We start from the raw sequence: 26,159 nt of genomic DNA on the forward strand, positions 1-26,159 counted from the left end.
AATATATTGCCATATTCTATGTGCTTCATTAGTAGTCTAATTTTCATCTTTTTTTCCTTTCTGACCAAGAAGGGAACAAAGACAAATGGCACTGGATATGCATGGGAAATGAAAGGAATCTTTATCTGAGCTCTTTAAAATGAAGATGGAAAGGTTTCAAACTAGTAATGCCTTGAAACTTTTATATAATTCAGATTCTGATATTGCTTTTTCAATCACTTATGTCAGGAGGTTATTGGTATCACCAAGGTGTACATCCCAGATAAGGAAATTTAGACTTTTCTGTGAAATGTTTTTTTGCCATTAGCTGAAGAGTTTTGTTTGCTTATTTAATTCTCTTTAGAAAGCTCTCTCTCATAGTGATAAACACATACTGGACTCCAATATGCAAAATAACTGTATCTGCTGAAACACACTTTTTCTCTATAAAATGTTTAGTGATCTACCATATCCTTCAAAAGGAAAATGAGTTTTGTATCAATAATTTTATGTAGGATAGGAAAAAGAAGTGGCAGGTGGATTTCAAGAATCTGCTGCTATGTGATTTTGTATATTTTGTATTGAATTTATTACATAATTCTAATAAAACTGGAATCTTAGACAATATTATGGGTACTAAATCTAGTAGAATCATTTCTAAGTACGCCTGCGGAGATAAGGTTATGAAATTGATTTTGTTGTTTCATTTTGAAAACGCATTTAGGAAAAAGGTTCCTAGATGATCAGGTTCAATGGAATAGAAAGTATGATTTGCAACCTACGTAGTGGATTTGGAAATTGTATCCTTGCTTCTGGTCTTAGTAAGACTACAGGAGTCGTGATAGCTGCAATTGCACTTATGAGAACTATGTATTCACCAGCAATCAAGCTGAGCTAAATGGCTGACAGCCAACCTTAGGAGGGAAGGAAGCAAACCAACATGCCTAGCAAGAAAAACTGGTTGCAACTGTAGAAGATCATTTGCCCTGAATTCTCTGAAGTTCTTCTTAGGCTAATGGATTTTTGCTATGAGCATAAGAGTTCCTGTCCTAGTCTCAAAGTTAACATATTCTTGTTCATAGGATTGAGGGCATTTTCTCTATCCATGTGGAAGGATAGAGTTGTACAATATTTGAAATGTTAGAAAGTAGAATGTAATAGACTTTGTAAGAGATTGGACTTTTAAGCTGGATTCCTTTTCTTTCCAGAAATTTTCTCTTAAACCCTTGTACTAACATATGTACTTTATGAGCCCTGAGTTTATTCTTGTAAGCAAGTGTGATTTAGATAGGGTAAGTATGAGGGTCCTTGATGCTCTCTGAGCTTGATTGATTTCTTGCGGATGTTTCATGCCCAACTAAGTAATTTCATCAGTGCTAGATGGTAGTGGTGTTTGCTCTCATTTTATGCCCTGTCAGCACTGACGACAGATATAACACATGGATACGCTTTACAATAGTTTCAACTGTGAGCATCCTAGACCAAGACATGTCCAGAAATGCAACAGAATGCCTAGAACCATGATGGAAAATCTATGGCACACGTGCCACAGGTGGCACACGAACCATATCAGTGGGCACGACAGCTCAGCTCAGCTCTGGCACACATGCACATGACAGCCACCTGATTTTTGGGCCTTCTGGGCCCACCAGGAGTAGGGAAAAAGGCTGTTTCCTGCCTCCAAAGAGCCTAGGGGAGGGGAGGGAAGGCCCACTTTTCTTTCTCACCTGGCTCCAGATCCTGGGAGAAGGAGAAGGAGGAGGAGGAGGAGGAGGAGGAGGAGGAGGAGGAGGAGGAGGAGGAGGAGGAGGAGGAGGAGGAGGAGGCCTGGACTAGGATTCTAATTTCAGGACTTAAAATCATGACTGATTTTACAGGCCTGATGCCTCTGCTATTGCTGTAGAATTACCAATTTCATTGGGACTGCTGTTTCTGCAGCTAACTTTGCAGTCTTGGCCTATTTCATGAATATTTAGGCCAATTGACCATGGAGAAGGCCAAATCAATAGTAAAAGAGAGAATCAGAAACATTGATCATCAAAATGAAATCCGCAGTGCCCCTGAACACTATCACCAAATCAGGGGTGGGTTCTAAAAATTTTTACTACCGGTTCTGTGGGCGTGGTTTATTTTGTGGGTGTGACTTGGTGATGGGGTAATGTGACTGGGTGGGCATGGTCAACTTTTTTTTTTTTTACTTTTAAAAGCATTTTTTCTACAACCTTAAGAAGTTGCAGAAAAAAATGCTTTTAGAAGCCTCTGACGATTCCAGCTGAGCCGCATGATCATCAGAGGCTTTTTTATTTTACTTTTAAAAGCACTTTATGGCAGAAGAGGTTGTAGAAAAAAATGCTTTTAAAAGTAAAAAAAAAGCCTCTGATGAGGTGGGCGGGGTAAGCGGACCAGTTCGGGGGCGTGGCCAACCAATGTTATTACCGGTTCTTCGAACTACTAACATTTTTTACTACCGGTTCTTGTGAACCAGTGTGAACCGGGAGCAACCCATCACTGTCTGCCACCCTGCCTGATTTGTAATTCCAATTTGCAATAAAAATTGAGAAATTTCTTGACGGTTAGAACAATTAATCAGTGGAACAATTTGCCTGCAGAAGTTGTAAATGCTCCAACATGGGAAGTTTTTAAGAAGATGTTGGATAATCATTTGTCTGAAGTGGTGTAGGGTTTCCTGCCTAAGCAGGGGGTTGGACTAGAAGGTCTCCAAGGTCCCTTCCAACTCTGGTATTCTATTCTATCCAACCATTCTTGAATGACAGACACTGCATATATTTTCTCATGTGCAGTGCTGGAGAAGCCTGCTCCAGCCTTCAGGGAGAATGAAATTCCAAAGGATAGATGTCACAACAGAAAATAATCACCCCATCCATTGTGGAATATCGAAAACTGATATTCCCAGAAAATGCCTTTCTGCATTAGATTAGATTACATCAGGGTCAGCAACCTGCAGCTCTGGAGCCACATATGGCTCTTTCATCCCTCTGCTGCGGCTCCCTGTCACTCAAAATATGTGTCACAACCGCCAATGTGTGACACCTTCCAGCATGCAATTTATTGAGGTTGTCAACCCCCAGTAAGCCAACCATGGATAAATCCAAGAAAAGAAAAGTTTCATAAGGAAACAGAATGTTTAATTCAACTACATATGCTAGTTTTGTGGCCTCTCAAGAAATAGTCAGGCACAGGAAGGGTTTTGTGGTTCCCGGGGTTTTCTTTTCTGTGGGAAACAGGTCCAAATGGCTCTTTGAGTGTTTAAGGTTGCAGACGCCTGGATTAGATCATAGGGCCAAATGGTATCATGGCCCAGGACTCAGACTCAGGTGAATCTGTTCATGCTGATCCAAGTAGAATGTCAGCCTCAGCAGAATAACAAATCAGGAGTCATCTGAGGTTGATTAAACACAGGCACCATAAGAACACAGGCAGACTTAGTTCTCATTTCTTAAGCTGCTTGTTCTTTACTTAAAGATGAATGTTAGTTGGCATTGGCTAAAAGAATAGTTAATTCTAGGTATTTGAATTCAGTTTGTTCTCACTCCACCCTCTGAGGGAGGAGAGTGTAACATTTGTTCATTTAAAACCATATTTCATCAGAGCAAAATTAATCCTCCAAGCAAGCTGTTTGAAAGAGGTAATGACTGTGTATGCAGGTGAAATTCATTGTCTTTTTTTCAATACTGGGAGGGGTGTGTGAGTCCCTTCTATTTTTAATCAATAATGTTTGGATTGTTTATAAATGTACAACTTTTCTTTTAATGTTTTGATACTGACCTCAGTGTAATATTTTCATTGCAGAAAAGTTGGGGTTGTTAATGTATAAACTACTGTTTCATTCTGAAGGAAATTCAGCTGAATCGCCTATTCTCATCACCTCTTCTAAGTGACTAAATGGCGTGTTAGAATCGTTTTGCAGAAAGCTGAATATTATTCCAAAACTTTGTGGTCATTCTGAGGTTGCTTCTCAAATATCAGTAGAATCTGAAATATTGCTGCTATATCGTTCCATCTATGAACAAACCCAAGAAGAAAGGCTAATAGGGATACCAACTATCAGAGTGTGCATGGAACAGTGTTATGCTGTTGCTTCTATCTCTCTTGTTCTGCTAGAAGTTCTTTGAGCAGGTTAGGTTACAGAAAACAAAGACAGGAAATATTTATTTATTATTATTATTATTTGGATAATTTATATTTATTATTCTGAATAATGAATTTATTATTCATTCTGTCAGTAAATCAGAGTTTTCTTATTAATAGATTGTGAAAGAGTGATAGATTGCGAGACAATATATTTCTTTATCTTGTTCTGCATTACTGTATAGTGGTATAAGGAAATCCTTAAGTGAAGCATGCGTGAAGCATTTCTTGCTGAACAGTTAAGGGAGTGATGCCTTTTTCCACATGTCAGATGTAAATGCCTTATTCTCTAATGTGTAAATAATATATGAACGGGGTATCAGGGGTTAACTTATTCTTCACTTCTTAATGTATTCATAATTCACCACTCCTACTTATAGCTCCACCCATTGTATATATAAGGAGCCACCTACACCCTTTTCCTTGCTTCTATCTGTGAATATTCAGTGAATATAGAATGCCTATTGTAAATAAAAGGAAATATATTTAAACCTTTAACTCTTACTAATATTATTGAGTCTGATCCTGAAAATATTGCAACAAGCTGGTAGCAGAGGATGGTTAATTGACTCAATAAAAAACTTAAAAATGTCTAAGAAAGATAGGCCCAACACCAGGGCCTACAGCAAAGAAATGGAAACAGAACAAGAAATAATCAACGAATCCACAAACGCAATTTCGAGAGAATCCGAAGAATACACCACTGAAGACGAAGAAATAATAGATGAAATTGATGACCAGAAGGAAATCGAAATAGAGAATAACGAACTCAGGTCAGAGATATTAAAACTATTAAAGAGCCAGAAGAATGATGAAAGCCTCATCGCGAAACTCCAAGATATGCTGAAGAACAGCGGAGCAGCGAGAGAGAAAAACATCACTAATGAAAAGTCTAAAGACCCAAAAATAGTGAGTGATATGACTGCAGAGAAAGTCATTACGAAGAAGAAAAACAGTGATCCCGCGCGAAATTTTGAATGGCAGCCATCTTGGTTTCAACAGGCCTCCAGGGTGAGCGAAGCAGAGCCAATCAAAATGCTCAATTCAAAATTTCTGGCGCGAAAAACGTTATCAAACAACGAAAATGAAAAAGAAGATTCAAACTCCTCAGAAGAATCAGAATCAGAAAGTGAAGATGATTCAACAAACTCCCAAATAAAATCAGCAATGAAAACGCTTTTTGCTGCATTTGGGCCAAAACTAAAAATTAACAAACAGCTACCGAAGAAGCGAGCGAGCAAGCCGATGCCTCAAGACCTGCCCGCTCCCATCCTGACTACGAGAACGCCTACACCCGAACCCAGAGAGCCCTGCCGGTACCGCCCTACGCCACAGACCGAAGCAAGCACCAAAGCCCTCAGGGGAAGAGGAAGAGCAGCCGCCGTCATCAAGACTCCCAAAATCGAACCAGAGACCGATTCATCTGAAGAGGAGCAGAACGAGCGAGCCACAATGGGGAGAACCTTCCACGACGACTCCAAAGAAGAAATGGACAACGCGCATGCGCAAAACTACGCAGACGGTCCGGGAAGACATGAACTGGCGAGGAGACCATGCAGACTCGTTGCGAGCATCCCCATGCCGTTTTGCAATTTTCTACACTTGCGAGACCACGGACTACCTCAGGTTGTAAGTAATGGACACAATAATGTCAGAAATTTACCCAGTGACTTCCCAAAGCTAAGGGTTGATGGCGTTAATTTGCAAGAATGGTATCAACAGCTCCAGGTTGTCTTTATGAAGGAAAACTTATTATTTTTTATCACTAGTCCCCCCAAAAGACCTTGGACTCTAAAAATAGATTGTTTACACCATAGAGCATTTTTCTTAATAATATCTAGTGTGTCTCCTGCAATGTATCATAGCATTAAGCCAAATCTGACTGTTTCAGAAATCATTCAATGCATGTTTAATTTGTTTCACAGTGACAGTGTAGCTACCACCACAAGGATGTCTAAAGATTTCTTTTCATCTAGGGTAAAACCAGGGGTTTCCATAAGTGAGCATTTAATATATTTAAACAAAATAAGAGCTGAGCTGCATTTGAGGGGGGAGGTGATTTCAGACCAAACAATGAAAAGTGTTATTATCAACTCACTTGATTCATCATGGGACAATTTTATGTCACATTTAGACACTATCAATCTAGGATATTTATCCATAGAAAGTCTATCCAATAAATTGATAGCAGAAGACAATTCAAGAAGGAATCGTTCTAGCAATCACACAGAACACAAACCATATAGGAAAGTAGCTTTCCAAGAAAAATATAATGAAACATTTAAATGCCACAATTGTGGATCCAGGGAACACAATAGAAGAGACTGTCCCAAAATTTCAAGAGAAAGGCATAGGTCAGAATATAGAAACAAATACAATTATAGACAGTCTTCCATAGATAGACATAGATATAGGAGCCCACCAAATTACAAAGAGAATAGAGGGGGCAGAGATAATTCAAAGGATAGAAAATCTGGCTCACTGAACGGGCTAAATAAACAAGACAACACTAACATACAGCAAAATGAGAACAATAATTGGCTTATTGATTCTGGAGCAACTAATCACACCACTAATAACAAAAATATATTATCTTCATTTGCAGAAGATAAATTTGTAATAAAGGTAGCTAACCAAGAAAAGGTGCAAGTATTAGGTAGAGGGAATGTAACCTTGCCTGGTCTAGGAAAAATAGAGGGGGTATTGCTAATACCTGAGATACCTCATAACATACTAAGTGCTATAAAACTAAGTAGAGATTCTGACATTAACATTGTTTTTTCAAAAGGAAAAGCGATTTTGGAGAAGAATAAAATAAATATAGGCACAGTGATGATTAAAGGAGGCCTACCTTATCTAATAACAAAGGAAAAATGGTTGCATAACATTGACTCAAATATGGAAGATTGTATTGAAGTAGATGATGAAAATGTTAGCAATAGTGACAATGATGACTGTAAAACATCTCATGATCACAAAGATGCACACAATGAAAAAAAACCAAAAATAGGTAAGCCAATTCATGATGAGTGTGCTCACATCTTACATAGGAAGTTAGGACATGCCAGTTTTCCTGTAGTACAAAAAATGACTGAACACGCAGAAGGTGTTAAAATAAAAAATTGTGAAAACTATTTGGAATGCTCAGTATGTAAATCTACAAAACTAAAAACTAGCCCCAGGCCAAGAAAATCTACTAGATCAACTAACAAAATTTTTGATTTAGTACACATGGACTTAGTTGGTCCATTAACTCCATCAATCACTTATAGAAAACGTTACTTCCTGACAATAGTGGACGATTATAGCCGCTATGGGTTTGTTTATACATTAAAACACAAAGATGAAACATTTCAAAAATTTAAAGAATTTTACAAACGCATAGAAACACAACATAACATCAAAATAAAACAAATTATGACAGATAGGGGATGCGAATTCATGTCTAAAGAATTCTCCCAATGGTTAAAAGACAAAGGAATGTTACATTACACATCTAGTCCATTTTCTGCGTTCCAGAACGGGATTGCAGAGAGGAAAAATTCCACATTACAAACCATGATTAGATGCACATTGGAAGATGCTGGCTTAAGCAAACAATTCTGGTCAGAAGCCTTACATTATTCAAATTACACACAAAATAGAACATGGTCCAGCATTGTAAATAAGACACCATATGAAGTGATGTATAATAGAAAATCAAAATTAGCACACATGCATATATTTGGAGTCACTGCAGACGTACACATACCTAAACAATTAAGAAGAAAGGGAGAAAACGTATCCAGAAGACTCAGATTTATGGGATATGAAACCGGTACTAAAGGGTACAGATTCATTGATAACAATAACAAATTTATAGTCTCCAGAACAGCTGTGTTCCATGAACAGGCTAACTGGTCTAAATTACATCTTAATGAAATATTTCCAAATAAATATAAAGGTACAAAATCTCATGAAGAAGGGATCATAGAAAAGCAAAATATCAACAAAAATAAGAACAAAACCAAAATTTGGACAAATAGCCAACACAAAATTAAGACAGACACGTTAACAAAAAAGGAAGCAAGATATTTGCATGATAACGATAGTAAACCTGAAAAAACCATTAGAAACACCAGAAATCAAATGCCAAATAAATACAAGGATTACATAATGCATATGGATGGTGAGCCAATAACACCCAATACATATGAGGAAGTGTTAAAACTCCCTCGTGAAGAAAAAGAAAAATGGGAATTAGCGATGAAAAAAGAGATGGAAAGTTTACAAGGATTAAATGTATTTACACCTGCAATTGCACCTAAGGATAAAACAATTATTGGTACCAGGTGGATATATAAAATTAAAAACTTAGAGGGAGGCAATACTCTATACAAAGCTAGACTAGTTGCACAAGGTTATGCACAGAAATATCCGGAGGACTATACTGACACGTATTCCCCCACAGTAAGAACAGAGAGTGTCAAAACAGCTCTAGTGGTAGCATCAGCACTCAACCTTGATGTATTTCAATACGACATACAGACTGCGTATCTACACGCTAAACTAGATAAGGAAATATACGTAAGAGCACCTCACAGTCAATACACAAACAAAAATGAAATTTGGTTGTTAAACAAGAGTTTATACGGGTTAAAACAATCTGGTAAACGATGGTATGATTGTTTAGTGAAAGTACTTAAAACCATGGAATTCAACGCTACTACTGCTGATAACTGCTTTTTTGTCAAAAAGGATGATGATTACATTGAATTTGTACTGATTTATGTGGATGACATTTTATACATAGGAAAACATAAAGAGAGAAGAGAAACTTTTGTAACTAAACTAAATGAACATTTCTCGTTAAAATCTCTAGGTAAAGTAAACAAATATCTTGGTGTCCAAATTAATAAGACTAGAAGGGGATTCAAACTTACTCAGAGAGATAAGATTGTAGAACTTTTAAATAAATGCAATTTAAACAATGCCAAACCTTGTGATACTCCTATGCAAACTGATTTTCTAAGAAATACTGATGAATCTTCCCCCGAATTCAAGGATAACACATTTTATAGATCAATCATAGGTTCACTTCTTTATATATCTAATTGGACTAGACCAGATATCGCCTTACCACTCAATTTATTATCCAGACATGTCAGCAAACCAACAATGTATCACTGGGAAGCTGTTAAAAGAATTTTAAGATATCTGAAAAGTACACTAGACTTTTGCCTAATATTAGAACCTAAAGACAATAAAGAACCAAAGCTTACATGTTACGCAGATGCGGACTGGGCTGGAGACACCTCATGTAGAAAAAGTACATCTGGTTATATATTTCTCTTAAATGACTGTCCAGTTTACTGGTACACTGGTAAACAAGAACTAGTGGCCACTTCAACGACAGAAGCGGAATATGTTTGTTTATCCAAAGCTGCAAATAACCTTGTATGGTTTAATGATTTAATTTCAGATGTTTGGAAAAAACCTGCTTTGCCTTTTGTTATGCATGAAGACAATAAAGCAGCCATTGAAATATCTAGATCTGATGCCATTGGACAAAGGTCCAGACATATAGATATAAAATTTAAACATGTGAGACAATTATCTCAGGATGGATTTATTAAAGCAGTGCATTGTGATACTTCAGAACAATTAGCAGACATATTGACAAAGCCTTTACCTTCTAAGCAACACAAATATTTAACTTCTAAGTTGTATGTATTGTATTGTCCTGAATCTGAGTGTAATTGGTGTTGTATAACGAATCGGCATTTAGAGGGGGATTTGTCAGATGTAAATGCCTTATTCTCTAATGTGTAAATAATATATGAACGGGGTATCAGGGGTTAACTTATTCTTCACTTCTTAATGTATTCATAATTCACCACTCCTACTTATAGCTCCACCCATTGTATATATAAGGAGCCACCTACACCCTTTTCCTTGCTTCTATCTGTGAATATTCAGTGAATATAGAATGCCTATTGTAAATAAAAGGAAATATATTTAAACCTTTAACTCTTACTAATATTATTGAGTCTGATCCTGAAAATATTGCAACACCACACTTATACAGCTGCTTTAGCATCTGTGCTGGCTGATTCCAGACACATTACTTTTTTCCCTCGAACTCCAATACTCAGAAGCTATAGAACGTTTAGATGTATAACCAGTTTCTTTTTCAAAAAGCTGTATTAAGTGGGAGTGAAACACTTGTTAAGTTAGAGTAGCACCAGTAGTGGGATTCTGCCGATTCTAGGGGGTTCGGCCGAACCCTTTATTAAATTGCTGGCTCACCCCGCCCCTTTCCCCGCCCCTCCGCACCACTATTTATTGCCAATAAATAGTGGTGGGTGAGGGGCGGGCGAACCAGCAATTTAACAAACGGTTCGGTGTTTTTTTGTAATTTTATTGGCCCGCGGAGCTTCAGCATAGGCTAATTAGCCCCTTGATTCTATCAGCCTCCCGACTCTCAGCTGATTTGCTCTCAGCTGTTTTGCTCAGGGCTCTGCTGCTTGCTTGCAAAGAGTGCAGATTTTTTTTTCCCTATCTATGCTGAAAAATGAAACTGAAAGTAAAAGCCTGCTTTACTGTTGCTGCAACGTTGGAAAATTAGGCAGGCGGATTTCTTTTCTTTTTCCTCACCAAAAAAGGTAGGTGCAAACTACCTTTAGTGGAAAGGTAGTTTTCCCTAAAGAGGTAGTTCCTCTTTAGGGAAAAAGAGGAGAGTTCAAGATTTTAAAACACAAAAGAAAAAAAGCTCTATTTAAATAGGGAATTGTAATAATTGAGATACTATTAATTGTATATTGTGTTGAAAGCAGAAATGGTTAAGTTGTGGTTTGGAGGAATATATAGGGGAAATTATTTGGTTTATTATTATTGGTAAATATAATTAATTGATTTGTAAGAAATTGGATTGCATAGAAATAATTGGAATATTCATGTTCATATTGATTAATATACAAAAAAGATAGTTATATAACTAATTGATTTATATTAAAATGTTGAATTTATATTAAACAACTATAATATTACATAATTAACCAATGTGAGGATGGATATAAAAATAGATGACAATGAGAAGGGGTATAATATAGAATAGAAGGGAAAATTGAATTTGATTAAGATTAGAGATGAGGATGAAGGGTAATATTGTTTTCTTTAAAAAAAAAAGATAAGGAATAAATATGGCAAAAAGGAAATATAGAAATTGTAAATTTAATTGAAATGACTAAACACTGTTTAAATTTGTGAACTGGCCAAATACTCTGTTCAAAGAAAATACATTGTATGTTTGTATGTGTGTTTCTAATTACTGCTATTTATTTATTTATTTATTTATTTATTTATTTATTTATTTATTTATTTATTTTTATTTATTTATTTATTTACTTCAAATTTATATACCGCCCTTCTCCCTAGGGACTCAGGGCGGTGTACAGCCAAGTAAAAACACATAAATACATATTCATATTTATTCTCTTTTATTCTTTAAAGTTTAACAATTCATTCTTTATCTTAATATATTTATATTTGTTTGGGGTTGCCTTTCTTCCATTTCATCTTTTTTACTGTACAGCAATCTTTCTCCTCAAACCTACCACCTCTCTCTTTTCTTTCCTTCTTATTTTGTCTTCCCCCCCCCTCTTCTTCTCCTCCTCTCTTCCTCCCACTCTTACCCTCACTCTTACTCTAATTTCCCTTCCCTTCCTCCCTTCTCTTCCTTCCCTGTCTCTCCTTCTTTCTTCCATCTCTCTTCTCCTTCCTTCATCCCTCTCTATTGCTGTATCCTTTTGTGCATATGGATTACTCAGAGGGCTGAAAAAGTTATTTTTGACCGGTCCTCGCACTTTTGACCAGTCCTCGCACTTACGACTGTACTCACATTTTATGTTTTGCACCCTATCTTGTCACTGTGGTGAAGACAAGTAGTGGTGAAATGACTGACACAGTTGTTAAGAATGCCGCAACGGGCATAAATGTGAGGAAGGTCATAAGTGCGAGGACCGGTAAAAAATGTGAGGACCAGTCAGAAATGACTTTTTTCAGCCCTCTGAATAGTCCCTATGTGCATATGGACTAGTCAGAAGACTGAAAAAATTATTTTTGACTGGCCCTCGCACTTTTGACCAGTCCTTGAACTTACGACTGTCCTCACATTTTACGTTTTACACCCTATCTTGTCACCATGGTGAAGAGAAGTAGTGGTGAAATGACTGACACGGTTGTTAAGAATGCCGCAATGGGCATAAATGTGAGGATGGTCATAAGTGCGAGGACCAGTCAGAAATGACTTTTTTCAGCCCTCTGAGTAATCCCTATGCACATAGCCACACCCACACGGTCACATGACCAGCTAGCCACACCCACACGGTCACATGACCACCAAGCCACACCCCCAACTAAGCCACGCCCACAGAACCAGTTGTTAAAAATATTGAATGCCACCACTGAGTAGCACAATGTTTTTATACGCTCTGGGAGACTGGTTTGCTGTGCAACATCCCTGATATTTTAGCTGCAGAAGAACTACAAGAAGAGTATTTTGGAATTTATGGTGATGAAAGTCTTGAAGCTCACTTGCCAACTGAAGATTAATGTCCTCAGATACAAACCTGTTTTACTATTTGTTTTCTATTAATTGAAGCTAACTTGCCAAATGAAAATTAGTGTTCTCAAACAAAACTACCATCCCAGCTCTCATCCCATTCTGCCTTGGAGATGCCTATCATAATGAAACAAGTTCTAGCAGAAGGGAACAGAAGGAGGGTTTCTTGCAAGCAGTCTAGTATTGATCCCTTTCTAATAAAAATAAAGGAGGGGGGGTGCACCTTTGGCTGGCCATTCAAACCTTTTCTTTCTTGGTTGGTTAAAAAAAAAAAAAACAAGTTTAGCCTGAGCCTCTAACTATACCAGTAATATTTCATTAAATGTATCAATAGTTTGATTGATTGTACGAAGATTTGATTTGTTTTACCATCTCACAGCCCAGGAAGGCCTTCTCCATAAGGCTATTTGAAAGTATCATTACAAGGTATTCAGTGCCATTCTGATATTCTGCTGTCGAAAGCTCAATATTGCAAATAGTAATTATATTAAAGCTTGTTTGTACTTTTTCTTTCCAGGAAGAAAGCACTTTTGGACTTTTATTCATGTAGTCTGAGTTTAAACATGATTGCAGAAAATATATTCTATATCCCTGGAAAAGAATATTCCATATGGTCAACTTACATTTTGGAAGAATGTGCAGGCTTTATGGTATATCCCATAACAGTGTTAGCGATACTGATACTATTATACTATCCACTTATTTTTGCATTTTCCTGGTTTTATGCCTATGGTCTAGTACTTCATGTGTGGAAAAAAATTGGTAATTTGCCAGAAGATACCAGTAGCAAACAATGGGATATGCCAAGGAAAATATACGCACTGGTGACAGATTTGTTTGGAAAGATACTGCACAGTAAGTAGGATGTTTTTCATTAATTCTTTAAGGCAGAGATAAGGAATATATTTTCCCTCATAGACATCATTCCTGGGGCCAATCCTTATCTGCAGTCATTTGTATCTTGGAACCTCATCAGAATGTAGTAGAAAATAAAGGGAAAACAGGCGGCATACTGCCAATTTATATAGAATTCGCTTTTTAAAAAATGCTTCTGCAATTAGTCAAGAAACTCCCTTAATCTCTGAGGTTGCAGAACTGAATGAAGGAGCTGCCTTAACCTCAATTTAAGAGAATAATTGCAGTACTCCACACAATATCAAGTTTGCTTATGGTCACTCACACACACACACTCACAGCCCAGGTCAATAGCCAAGCTCAAATCATTTTTAACTGAACACTGAGTTATAACTGGTTCTTCGGAATTTGCAGAGACCTGAAGAATTTAAAGTAAGACAAAAACTTTATTGGTTTTGCAATGTAGATTTTCATTTTCTCACATGCACGCAGACATTTGCCACATCCTTCTCAGCTAGCCTGCCAGGTATTAATCAGAGGGATGGAAGCTACCAATTATAGATAGAAAGTTAACTCAAAGAGTGCACAGGCCTTACTTATGACCCCTTTTATCCCCCAAAGTGTTCGGTTTGTTGCTTCTCAGGACTGGCAGCTATTCTTGCCATGTTCATTTTCAAGTCTAATAGCTGTTGGGTGTAATGTATATAGTTTTGGCGGGAAGTTTAAAAGAACAATAGCACGTTGGTGATTGGCTAACTCCCTGGTCAGAGAAGTATATAAAGGGAGCTGTTTTACTGTATGCTTTGCTGGATTCACACTGTGAATTAAAGAGCTGTTGTTACTGAAGACCTTGCTTCTGGCTTCTCATTCGCCCAATTTAACATTGGCGATGAGGATGTGATTGAGGTGAACAAGAAGCAAGCTGAAGAGCTGACAACGACGAATCCAGCCAGGCGGACAAGCTCAGTGCCAAGCAAGATGACCAGGATGTCTGCCTTTGCACCGCCATAGAGAAATGGGGGTCGTACATGGCTCGGTTTGAGTGTTTTCTGGAGGCCAGCGACCTACAGAACCTCTCCGACAAAAGAAAAAGACCTCTCTTCCTGAGCCACTGTGGCCCCGAAGTCTTCGACATGAAGACTTCACTGAGTCACTATCTGAGCCGATCCCGGTTCAGTCGGTACCATGGCAGGCCTTACAAGCCTTCCTAAAGGCACACTACGCCCCGGTACCCTCCAAATTCATCCAGAGATACAAGTTCCAGCAATGGCTGCAACGAGAAGGAGAGCCAATCAGCGCTTACATGGCCACCCTGCACAAGGTGCCACGCACTGCAAGTACCGAGACCTCAATGACATGTTCCTAGAGCAACTAATCTGCGGCGTTAGAGATCTTCCCCTACAGAGAAGACTCCTGGCCAGGTCAAACCTGACCCTAAACATTGCTTTTGACGAAGCAAGAGCACACTAATCCTCCACTACGGCTGCGGAGACCCTGCAACGACCAGCACCATCACAGACGGCGCACAAGTCAGCTCCAATGCACAGTGAAGCAACCCAGACTGACAGCGGAGAAGAGTCTGATGAAGACGTCTTCCAAACAGAAAAGCATAGACGTGAGCGGAGAGAGTGTCGAGAGGACTGTGCGAGCTGCGGAGGGTCACACCAACAGTAGACCTGCAAGTTCAGAGACGCCTTCTGCAGACGCTGCGACAAAAAAGGACATTTGGCAAGGGTGTGCAGAGCAAGTCTATCATCTAGCCACAAGCTGAAGAGGGGACCTAGCCAACCCGAGCCAGCGAAGCATAAATGGGCCAACAAGGGTTTTCCATGTGCTCAGGCCCAACTTCTTTTGTCTGGTTCTGGTGACATTTTTGCACTTGTTTCCTTAAAGACTTAGTTCCTTCTTATCTACTTCCTGAAATTTTCAATAATAAACAGGTCAACCATTTGACTGAGATGTTATAAGTTTCATGCTTTGGCAAGGGGGTTGGAGTAGAGGACCTCCAAGGTCTCTTCTAGCTCTATGATTCTATGGTTCCATAATCTAGAAGACCTGATTCCTGGCTTTTTGTGCACACTGCTTATGTGCCTGTTTCATCTTTAATCTCATACGTGCATAATTTTAAAATAATAATAAGATAAACCTTATGTGTACTATAAAACTAATCATAAATACCAGAAATATTTGGGTATATACATCTTCATATCATTATATTCCTAAAAATTCAGAATTAGAAAAATAAAAAACAATATATCTTAGGAAAATATTAGGAAAAGTAAAAAAAAATCAAAGAGGAAATTGCTCAGCACACTGGAGGAACAAGACCTTATATATAGCAAAAACACTAGCAAATGTTCTCCCTGGGAGAACATTTGGGACAGAGAATAGGCCTTGATCTCCCTTGTGTAGGGGAAGGCATGTGCCTCTCATCATCGGCGTAGCAACCCCAAAAATCCCTGGCCTTCTCTCCAGTGCTCTGTTTAATGACTGCAACTTGGAGAGCAGTCATTGAGTGAATCTGTCATATGGCTTCTCCTATTATAGTCAAAAGAAGACAACTACCTGTAATATCTTTTGTTCTAAGGTTTCAGTTACTTAGAAGCACATCAGCTTTACATTTTATGCTAAGACATAATTTGTCCTGGTTTTGGCCTGGCACAAAATAGACATCCAACCTAGCAATCTGTAGTTCTAGCCTTTTTGACCATTAAAATAATTTGAATTTTATTTCATATGCAAAGCCCAATAACTAGAAGTCTGGCAGTAAACAAATTAAGATCAGCAATATTTCTGCTAATCCTTGCCTCTACCATGTGCAATTTTTCCTGTGCCTTAATATTAAACTCCAAATGTGCTGTTTTAATTTAAATTTGTTTTTCCCAAATTGTACTTAGGCTGTTAATCATTACCATTAACTAGATCTTTGGATAAAGCTGGAAGAAGCTATCTGAAGCTCATACATTCTATATGTTTGTAAGAATTTTGGAAAGTGTCAACAAAATACCAAAACTGTCTTTTTAAAAATGAGGTTATAAAATGGACAAAATCTCTGAAGACATAGATATTTGTGGGAAAGGATTGATGTCACTAAGTAACATGAATCTAAGTAATTTATAGGAAACTATACTGAATGTGTGGGATCACAAAGCAGTAACACTGATTTCTCAGAAGATTCTAATTTTTTTCATTTTTCATTTTTTTATTTTGAGGATCAATGTGATAGTTCCAAAAAGCATATTTGATTTAAAATGTTTAGCTTGATAAGAAAAATATCCCATTTTTCTATGTGATCTTCTAGAGGAAACTCTTCTGGAAAAAAACTGAAGCCATTTCATTGTTTTCCCATTAACAGGTTATGAGATTTCTGGACTAGAAAATTTACCCGAAGGACCAGCAATTCTTGTATTTTATCATGGAGCCTTTCCAATTGACTATCACTCTTTTGTAATTAGGTTGTATAGACTCACTGGGAGAATCTCCTATTCTGTGGTAGACCATGTTCTCTCGCTTTTACCAGGTAAAAAATTACTATGTTTAGGGTTTTTTTAGGGGGAAGGTTAATAAAATTGATTCACTAACCTGTGAAGTCCAATTTTTCTTCTTCAAAGTCTTGTTTTGAGTTTTTTATTTTTTATTTATTTATTTGTCAAGGATGTATAAGGTAACAGATATAAGTATAAACATGATTATGAATACGGGAAATGGATACAAATAAATGGGGACATTAGGACAGGTACGGTAATCATGTTGGTGCACTTATGCACGCCCTTTACAGACCTCTTAGGAATGGGTCAAGGTCAACAGTAGACAGTCTAAGGTTAAAGTTATGGGGGTTTGGGGATGTAACAATAGAGTCAGGTAGTGCATTCCAGGCATTGATCACTCTGTTGCTGAAGTTGTATTTTCTGCAATTGAGTTTGGAGCGCTTTACCTTAAGTTTGTATCTATTGTGTGCTTGTGTATCACTGTGGTTGAAGCTGAAGTAGTCATTGACAGGTAGGACATTGCAGCAGATAATTTTGTGTACTACACTTAGGTCAGACTGAAGGCGACGTAGTTCTAAGTTGTCTAAGCCTGGTGGCATAAGTATTCTGTTGTGAGGAGTGGAAGACTCTTCTCATGAAATATCTCTGGACTCGCTCAATTGTATTAATGTCTGATATGCAGTGCAGGTTCCAGACAGATGATGTTATGTCATGATGGAAATATATGTATTCTGTTTTCTTTTACAAGCAAGAACAGAATGATTTCTTAGGTCTGCTTTTGCAGGATTAAAACTATTCCTTTCCATTTATCGCTGTGATTGTTTTACAAGAGAAAGGTGTATAAACGTTCTGAAACAAGGGCACTTACTTGGAGTTGCACCAGGAGGCAAACGAGAGCAAAACTATGGAAATCGCCAGTATAAAGTAATATGGAGAAAACGTAAAGGATTTGCTCACATAGCTATAGATGCCAAAGTGGTAAGCCATTTGTCTTCATATCTTTTTCCTAGTGGTCTTTTAAAGTGGAATATGCATTTATAAATATCATCTATTTATTTTTAAGCTATTTGCTGATGCACAGGAGGATGCATACAACTACAAATCAGATTGGCCAGGCCAGGAAAAGGAAAATCTTGTTTTTTTCAGTTCATATAATTCAAATCACTTTTTTATTTTCATCATTTTATTATGCTAAACTATTTAAGACATTGAAAGTATAAATGCATACATTATACATTATGTAGTCATGCATACAAATAGCATAGCTACAAAAGAAGTGAAAATTAAAATTAACATTAAAATAGGAAGGAAGAGTTTTCTTTCCTTTTGTTCTAGTAAAAATTAGCTAAATTAATTGATACACTGATTGTGAATTGTTGATTAATTGATATATTGATTGTCTAGTATTGAATTGTCTAACTTATAACTGCTAAGCCAACTTAATACATATTAACGATATATTGAATATAAGGTATTGTTGGGAACAGATTTAGACCCCTTTATAGATATTGATAGTGATTGTCCACTGGAAAATTAGCTTTATTCATCCAGAAATAATTTTATAGATAGATAGATAGATAGATAGATAGATAGATAGATAGATAGATAGATAACAGAGGCGCTAACTGGCGAATGAGAATTTGGAGTAATATTGATAGGATAATTAGAGAACAAAAAAAAAATCCTGAAAGAAATGACAAGCATGTCATCAACAGTGGGGAAAACAGGAAAAAAGACTCCCTCTAATCCCACCATCGCTACAAGCTCTCCGGCAACACAGAAATCAACAGAAGGCCTGGCAATGCAAACTCTGCAAGCGTCGTTCACCTTGATTCAAGAAACAATGATGGCAATGCAGGAAAAACTGTTAAATAACCATGTCGAATTAAAATCAGATATACATGCATTGGACCAGAAAATGAATGAAATCCAAACATCAATATTCAATAATGAGCAACGAATTCAAAAAGCCGAAACAAGAATTGACCAAACCGAAAAGAAATTGGATATCATGGACCAAACATTAACAAGTCAAAATAAAGAGTTAGAAGATTCAATAACCCAATTAGAGATGGACCAGGCTTCCTTCTACTTGCGATTTCAGAATGTTGTTGAGGACAAAGAGGAAGATCTAGGCGAGAAGATGGCGGAGCTGATAGCTGGTGCACTTCAACAAGATAAACAGGTGATAATTAGAGAGTTGGACGATGTATACAGGGTCCAGACAAATTATGCAAGAAGGAATAAGCTTCCTAGGGAAGTACATATCCGCTTTGCAAGGAAAAAAGTTAAAGATATTCTATACAACTTGGCAAGAGACGAACAGATAACATATCGAGGAAAAGAAATAATAATTCTAAAACAGATACCAAGAAGAGTTCGGGAGATGAGAAAGGAATACAGATTTTTGGCCATACAGTTGAACAAAAGAAAGATACTATTCAGGTGGCTCCTCCCAGAAGGGATGCTAATAACCTGGCAAGGAAGAAAAATTAAAATAGAAAGTTTGAGTACAGCACAAGATTTCCTTGAGCAGCTGAGAGGCATGGAAGAAGAGCAGGGTAGCAAAGAAGAACTAGAGACAGTAGCAGTGGAGGAGGAAGCCCTACACCAACAGAACACAAACGAAGCAACTGTAGAGGAGAAGACAGAAGAAGAAGAAGAAGCCAAAGGGAAGAAAGCAAGACCAGTAAGAGCCGTAAGAAAAACAAGAACCAGTAACCAGACAGGGGTATAGAGATGAATGACTTGAAATTAATATCTATAAATGTCAATGGTCTAAACGACCACAAAAAGAGGAAAAGAATATTAACAAAACTAGGTAAACAAAATGTTGATATAATGTGTCTACAAGAGGTACACATAAAAAAAGAAGAGGGTAAATGTCTAGAATATAAAAAATTTGGTCAAACATTTGTCTCGCTAGCAGAGAAAAAAAGGGGGGGTGGTAATCTATGTAAAAAAAGGAATTGAAGCAGAGCAAAAGTTTAAAGATACAAAGGGTAGAATCCTCATGATTGAAATTAAGAGAGGGAATTCCAAGGTATTATTAGTGGGCATTTATGCCCCGAATAAAAAACAGGGAGAATTTTTCAAGAAACTTCATGAACAACTAGTAAAAATGGCATATAATGAAATCTGTATGATAGGGGATTTTAATGGCATCGTGGACTCGGAGAAGGACCACAAGAGCAATAAAGTAAAAAAAAATAAAAGGACAAACTTATCAAGAGCTTTTTTCGATTTAGTTGATGAATTAGACCTAATTGATATTTGGCGTATCCTGCACCCAAATGATAGGCAATATACCTTCTTTTCAAATGCACAAAAGTCGTGGTCTAGAATTGACATGGCATGGGTTAGCAGGAATTTAGGGTTAGAAATTGGAACGGCTGTAATCAACCCGAACGATTGGGCAGACCATAACCCAATAGAAATTAGATGGAAGTCTGTACAGAGAAAGTACCAACGGCGGTGGAGGTTTAATGCTAAACTACTGGGCGATAGAGACTGTATACAAAAACTCAAAGAAGAAATAAATTTCTTTTTCAAGGAAAATGAAAATAAGGGCACATCCCACGCAATAGTATGGGATACTATGAAGGCTTACCTGAGAGGAGTCGTGATTTCATATACCGTACATAAAAACAAAGAAGAAAGGAAGATCCTGGAAGATTATTTAAATCACATAGGAGAATCAAAAAGAAAACTTCAAGATAACCCAGAAGATGAAGTAGCCAAAGAAAATTGGATTATGTGGAAGCACAAAGTAAATATTATGGAGCAAGAAGAACTGGCACAAAGAATGAAAAGAACAAAACAACATCTTTTTGAGAATACTAACAAATCGGGCAGGTGGCTGGCCTATAAATTAAAAAAGGAAAATGAAAAGGGTATAATTCATATCTTAGAAGACTCTAAGGGCAAGCTATTGACTAAAGAGGAAGAAAAATTGGGTAGAGCGAGAGAATATTATACAAAGAAGAGGAGGTACCGGATGATAAAATTGAACAATATTTGACAAATGCAGTGCTCCCATAAATAACGGATGAAGAGAAAGATATGCTTAATAGAAAGATCACAATTGAAGAACTAAAAATGGCCCTTTCCAAATTGAAAAATAACAAAGCGCCAGGACCCAATGGATTCCCAGGGGAAATATACAAAAAATTAGAAGAAATACTCCAACCAAAATTGGTAGAAATCTTTAATGATGCACTGACAGAATATAAAATCCCAGAGTCATGGAAGGAGGCACATGTCACACTTGTGCTGAAAGAAGGTGCCGACCCAAAACAAATTCAAAATTACAGACCAATTTTGCTCCTAAATACTGACTATAAATTATTCATAGGCATAATGGCAGAAAGAATGAAAAAGATACTAAATAATTGGATACACAAAGATCAGAACGGATTCCTTCCGGGGAGGCAAATTAAAGACAATTTGAGAATTGTGCTAGACACCCTAGAGTACTACGAAGAACACCCCGGAAAACAGATGGCCCTAATCTTCGTCGATGCCCAAAAGGCATTTGACAATCTAAATTGGAAATTTATGACTAAACAAATTGAGATTATGAAATTCGGAACAAATTTTGAAATGATGATTAAATCTATCTATAATAACCAAAAGGCGAGCATTCTGGTGAATGGGGACAGGACCAAAACATTCCAAATTAGTAAGGGAGTAAGGCAAGGTTGTCCCCTATCCCCATTATTGTTCATTTTGGCCTTAGAAGTTCTTTTGCGGAAAATTAGATCTAATGAGGAAATAAAAGGATTGAAGATCAGGAAGGAGATTTACAAGACGCAAGCGTTTGCAGATGACGTAGCTCTAATTCTCGAAGACCCCATAGAATCGGGACCAAAAGTGCTAGAGGAATTAAGTAAATATGGAGAGGTGGCAGGCTTCATATTGAACAAAACTAAAACCAAAGTATTGATTAAGAATACAACTGAGAATCAGAAAAACGAGATAGAAGAAGTATTAGGACTACAGGTTGCCAAAAAAATTAAATACCTAGGAATTTGGATTACATCAAGATGTTCGACCCTGAAAGACGACAACTACACTTCCCTAATTAGAAAGATGAAACAAGACCTTGACAGATGGAAGAAAATAAGATTATCACTTTGGGGCAAGATAGCCACAATTAAGATGAACATTCTCCCCAGAATATTATTCTTATTCCAAAACATACCGATAAATTTAGATAAAAAGTTTTTTCTAGAACTAGACAAAATCATCAGAGAATTCATATGGGAGGGGAAAAAACCGAGGTTTTCTATCAAAATTTTAAGGGGCAGAAGAGATATAGGTGGATTTGGTCTCCCTGATTGGGAAATATATTGCAGGGCAGCTAAATTAGTCTGGATAAGAGATTGGATTACCCTGGAAAATAAGAGGATTCTTACCGTAGAAGGCCACGATTTGCAAAAAGGGTGGCATGCCCATATTTGGGACACAAAGAAGAAAAGGAAGACATATTTCCATAGACATAAAATTAGAGACTCATTGATACAAACATGGACCCAGATTAGGAAAAGATATTACAAAAAAATCCCAAATTGGCTCTCAACGATGGAGGCCCTGATCCACCCAATAGATGGGGGATGGAGAAAATGGGCAGATATAAAGATATCTTAGACGAAGGAGGGAAGCTTAAACCAAATGATACTTTACGAGAGCAAGGAATAATCTTAGATTGGTGGACCTATTCGCAAATAAAATCTAGATATCAGAAAGACAAAGAACAATACGGTTTAGAACTTGGATCAAATGGATTGGATAAAGTCCTGATGGGAACAAATAAAAAGATTCTGGCCAAACTATACAATTATTTATTAGGTGATGAGAAGTCCGAAGATATCACAAAGAATCAAATAAATGCATGGGAGAAAAATATAGGGCGTGATATAAACTTTGGGGAATGGGAGGAGGCATGGAACAGGAATCTTAAACTGACTAGAGCGGTGGCCTACAAGAAAAACCATTACAAAATGCTCCATAGATGGTATTTAGTCCCGGCCAGATTAGCAAAGATATATCCTAATATACATCCCAATTGTTGGAAATGTGGCCACGGTCAAGGCACCTTCTTTCACATGTGGTGGACATGCCTGGAAGCGAAAGGATATTGGAATAAGATCAGGAAGTGGTTATATGAAATAATTGACGAAGATATTGAACTAACACCAGAGATATTTCTCCTGGGAATGGTAAAGAACCCATATGGAAAGGAAAAGATACATTTAATGATTCACATGATTACAGCTGCCAGATTGGCATATGCACAGTACTGGAAAGAGAAAACTCAACCACCAGAAGAGCTCACAATTAGGAAAACACTGGAGTGCGCAGAGATGACTAAGTTAACCCATGAATTAAATGATGACGAGAAGTCAGTTTACTATATTGTGTGGGAAAGGTGGTACAAGTGGATACATGATAAAATGAAAGAAAGACTTAAAGCTGTGTTAAATAATGGTTAAAAGTGATTTGAAATATCACCAAGTATTATTTATGTAAATAATTAAAACACTGCACATCCGATATCAACTGAAAATGATATTACATTTATGTTTTTTACGTTTTTGTTTGTATGTTTTTCTTTTTCTCTGTTTGTAAAAAATCTTAATAAAGTTTCTACAAAAAAAAACAAAAAACAAATAGCATAGCTACAAAAGTAGTGAAAATAAAAGTAAAAATTAAAATAGGAAGGAAGAGTTTTCTTTCCTTTTGTTCTAGTAAAAATTTGTCTATCCAACCCTTAGCAATCCATACAATGGCATCAACTATTAGATATGAAAGGCAGTGCATAGGAAAACAAAGCGTATGACTTACCCATCCGTGCCAAATTTGATTGTAATAAAAAGTATGCTGCTCTCCTGAAAAACAAGTGAAGAAAACAAAATGATAAATAATACAAGTGTCATAAAATTAGAAATAAAATCATTGCCCTATAAAAGTTAAAAATGATGCTGTTCTCCTCCACTCCCCAGAAAAAAAAAGAAAAAAGAAAATCATTGGTATATAAAATTTGGTACAATGGAATCAGGCAATTAACTTTTGTTTTCTATGTTAATTCCTTCGACCAGGTGATTTTGTGTGGGGGGTGGCATATCCATATCTGCCTGGTTCACATTCAAAAAAGTTCCATCATTACCTTCCCTTACAAAAGTGACATTGGTGGCAGCTATTGAGAAAATGGCTAGGAGAGTAAATATGAAAACTGTGGAACCTAGCTTTTCAATTGATTGAAAATAAACCCATTCAGCAAATCTTAAACTTGAGATAACAGAGGTTTTTCAATCCACAGATCATACATCTCATTTAAAGTACACATCTGTGCTCCACTTCCAGCAGTGACGTCAGCATGTTAGGGATGAAAGGAACGGTCTCCGTTCTCCAAGTCCCTAATATCTTCGATTTAGGAGCCAATTTAGGCACTATTGACCTCGGAGAGGTCAATAGAAAAAAGGGGAAACTCTGAGGACCTCGGGGAGGACAGCAATCCCCCCGAAGTTTCAGGAAATCCCTCTTAATCCTGATTGGGGAAGAACCAGCCACCCTGGCTGGCCAGAAACGTTGACAGCTGACTAAGAGGGAAGCGAAAATCAAATAAAGAAGACTTCGGTGGAAGGATTGGGAAGAAAAAGAGCTCAAAAGGTACCTCCATTGTAGATACAATCCATAACGTGAGGATCGAAGGCAGGAGAAGATAAAACTCCAACTAAGAAGCGAACTATAGCTAAACAAGCAGCGACTGAGAAATAAGCGGAGACGGATTCCATCTTGATAGTGACAGCGCACAAATTAACAACCGGCGAAATCAGAGGAAATCCAGAGGAAACTCAGTAGGAGAAAGTGATCCCAGAGAAACTTGGACTTTGGATAGTTTGCTACAGAGGAGAGACGGAATTTAAGGAGAGAAAGGGATAAATTTGACAGTCTTTGCGCTTTGTGGAAGTGACAACAAGGCAATCAACAAGCAGCCGACACCGGAAGACGGGGGGGGGTTGGCAGAAAAACTCTGTTTAAAGTGGAAGCTAGCGGCTTTTGGAGCTAAATCAAATTAACCTAAGTGGAATATTTTCCTTTGGACTTTTGGATATTTGGAGATTTGGACGAAATTTGGACAGCATTTAGACATTTGGACTTGGACTTTTTTTTTTTTGAAAGGTGGACGCTTTGGGGTTTTGGTGGACATTGGACACTCAATTTAAAAGTATTGGGACTTGGATTTTTTTTTTTGAAAGGTGGACGCTTTGGAGTTTTGGTGGACACTGGACACTCAACTTAAAAGTATTGGGACTTGGATTTTTTTTTTGAAAGGTGGACGCTTTGGAGTTTTGGTGGACACTGGACACTCAACTTAAAAGTATTGGGACATTAGACCTTGGAAGTAAATAGACAATAAATAAGAAGGATACAAATTTATAAAAAAAGGAAGAGAGTGATCTAGAAGAAGAAGAATCAATTGTAAAGTATAATTAATTGTATTAAAAGCTGATAACAAATTAGTGATTAATAAGCATAAAAAGTATTAATATTAAATGTACTGTTTTTGAAATCTCATATATAACCTTATATACCACATATATAACTGTTAACTTAGTTTTATATTTACTTTAAATATATATCTATATACTTTAAATATATATTTATACTTATCTTTGTTCTATATTTTATCTTGGTAGTTAAATATCATATTGTTTTGTATGTTTAGTTTTGAAAAATTATATTAGACAGACTAAGTGAATTTAGGATTGTAATTAAGGGTAATTGATATCGATAAATAGTAATTAATAATAAATTTAAATAAGATAGTAATTAATTAATTATAAGGACAGTTAACTGATGAATTGCTGAAGTATTAGACTTTTCCCTCCCTCCCTCCCTCTATATTTCACCCCCATGTTTAGAGAGTAATATAGGCTAAATAGCCATCAAGAATTGAAGAACTCTGGACTTCCGGTTTGCCTCTTGCCGCCGCCAGACGATCCCTTCAGATCGCCGCCCCATTGCCTGTAAAGAGCCGCCTTTACAACTGAAAGGCGGCTCGAAAAAACTCCATTTCCATG

The 26,159-nt window shown here is 37.1% G+C and overlaps 1 protein-coding gene across 2 annotated transcripts in view; it reads left to right on the top strand.

The window, feature by feature from the left end:
* The first annotated feature begins 3,552 nt into the window (after window positions 1–3,552).
* Window positions 3,553–26,159, top strand: part of LOC148114918 (DGAT1/2-independent enzyme synthesizing storage lipids-like) — a 36,635-nt gene continuing 14,028 nt past the window's right edge. Inside the window, exons 1-4 of one of the 2 annotated variants that reach the window (XM_087890569.1) lie at window positions 3,553–3,625; window positions 13,248–13,585; window positions 16,941–17,105; window positions 17,858–18,051. In XM_087890569.1, the coding sequence (XP_087746695.1) occupies window positions 13,294–13,585; window positions 16,941–17,105; window positions 17,858–18,051 (651 nt within the window). In that variant the 5' untranslated portion in view covers window positions 3,553–3,625; window positions 13,248–13,293. The remainder of the gene's footprint in view (window positions 3,626–13,247; window positions 13,586–16,940; window positions 17,106–17,857; window positions 18,052–26,159) is intronic. The other variant, XM_087890571.1, reaches the window with a different exon arrangement.

Source organism: Pantherophis guttatus, chromosome 3 (assembly GCF_059756535.1).
Source record: "Pantherophis guttatus breed Tessera chromosome 3, ASM5975653v1, whole genome shotgun sequence".
NCBI lineage: Eukaryota > Metazoa > Chordata > Lepidosauria > Squamata > Colubridae > Pantherophis > Pantherophis guttatus.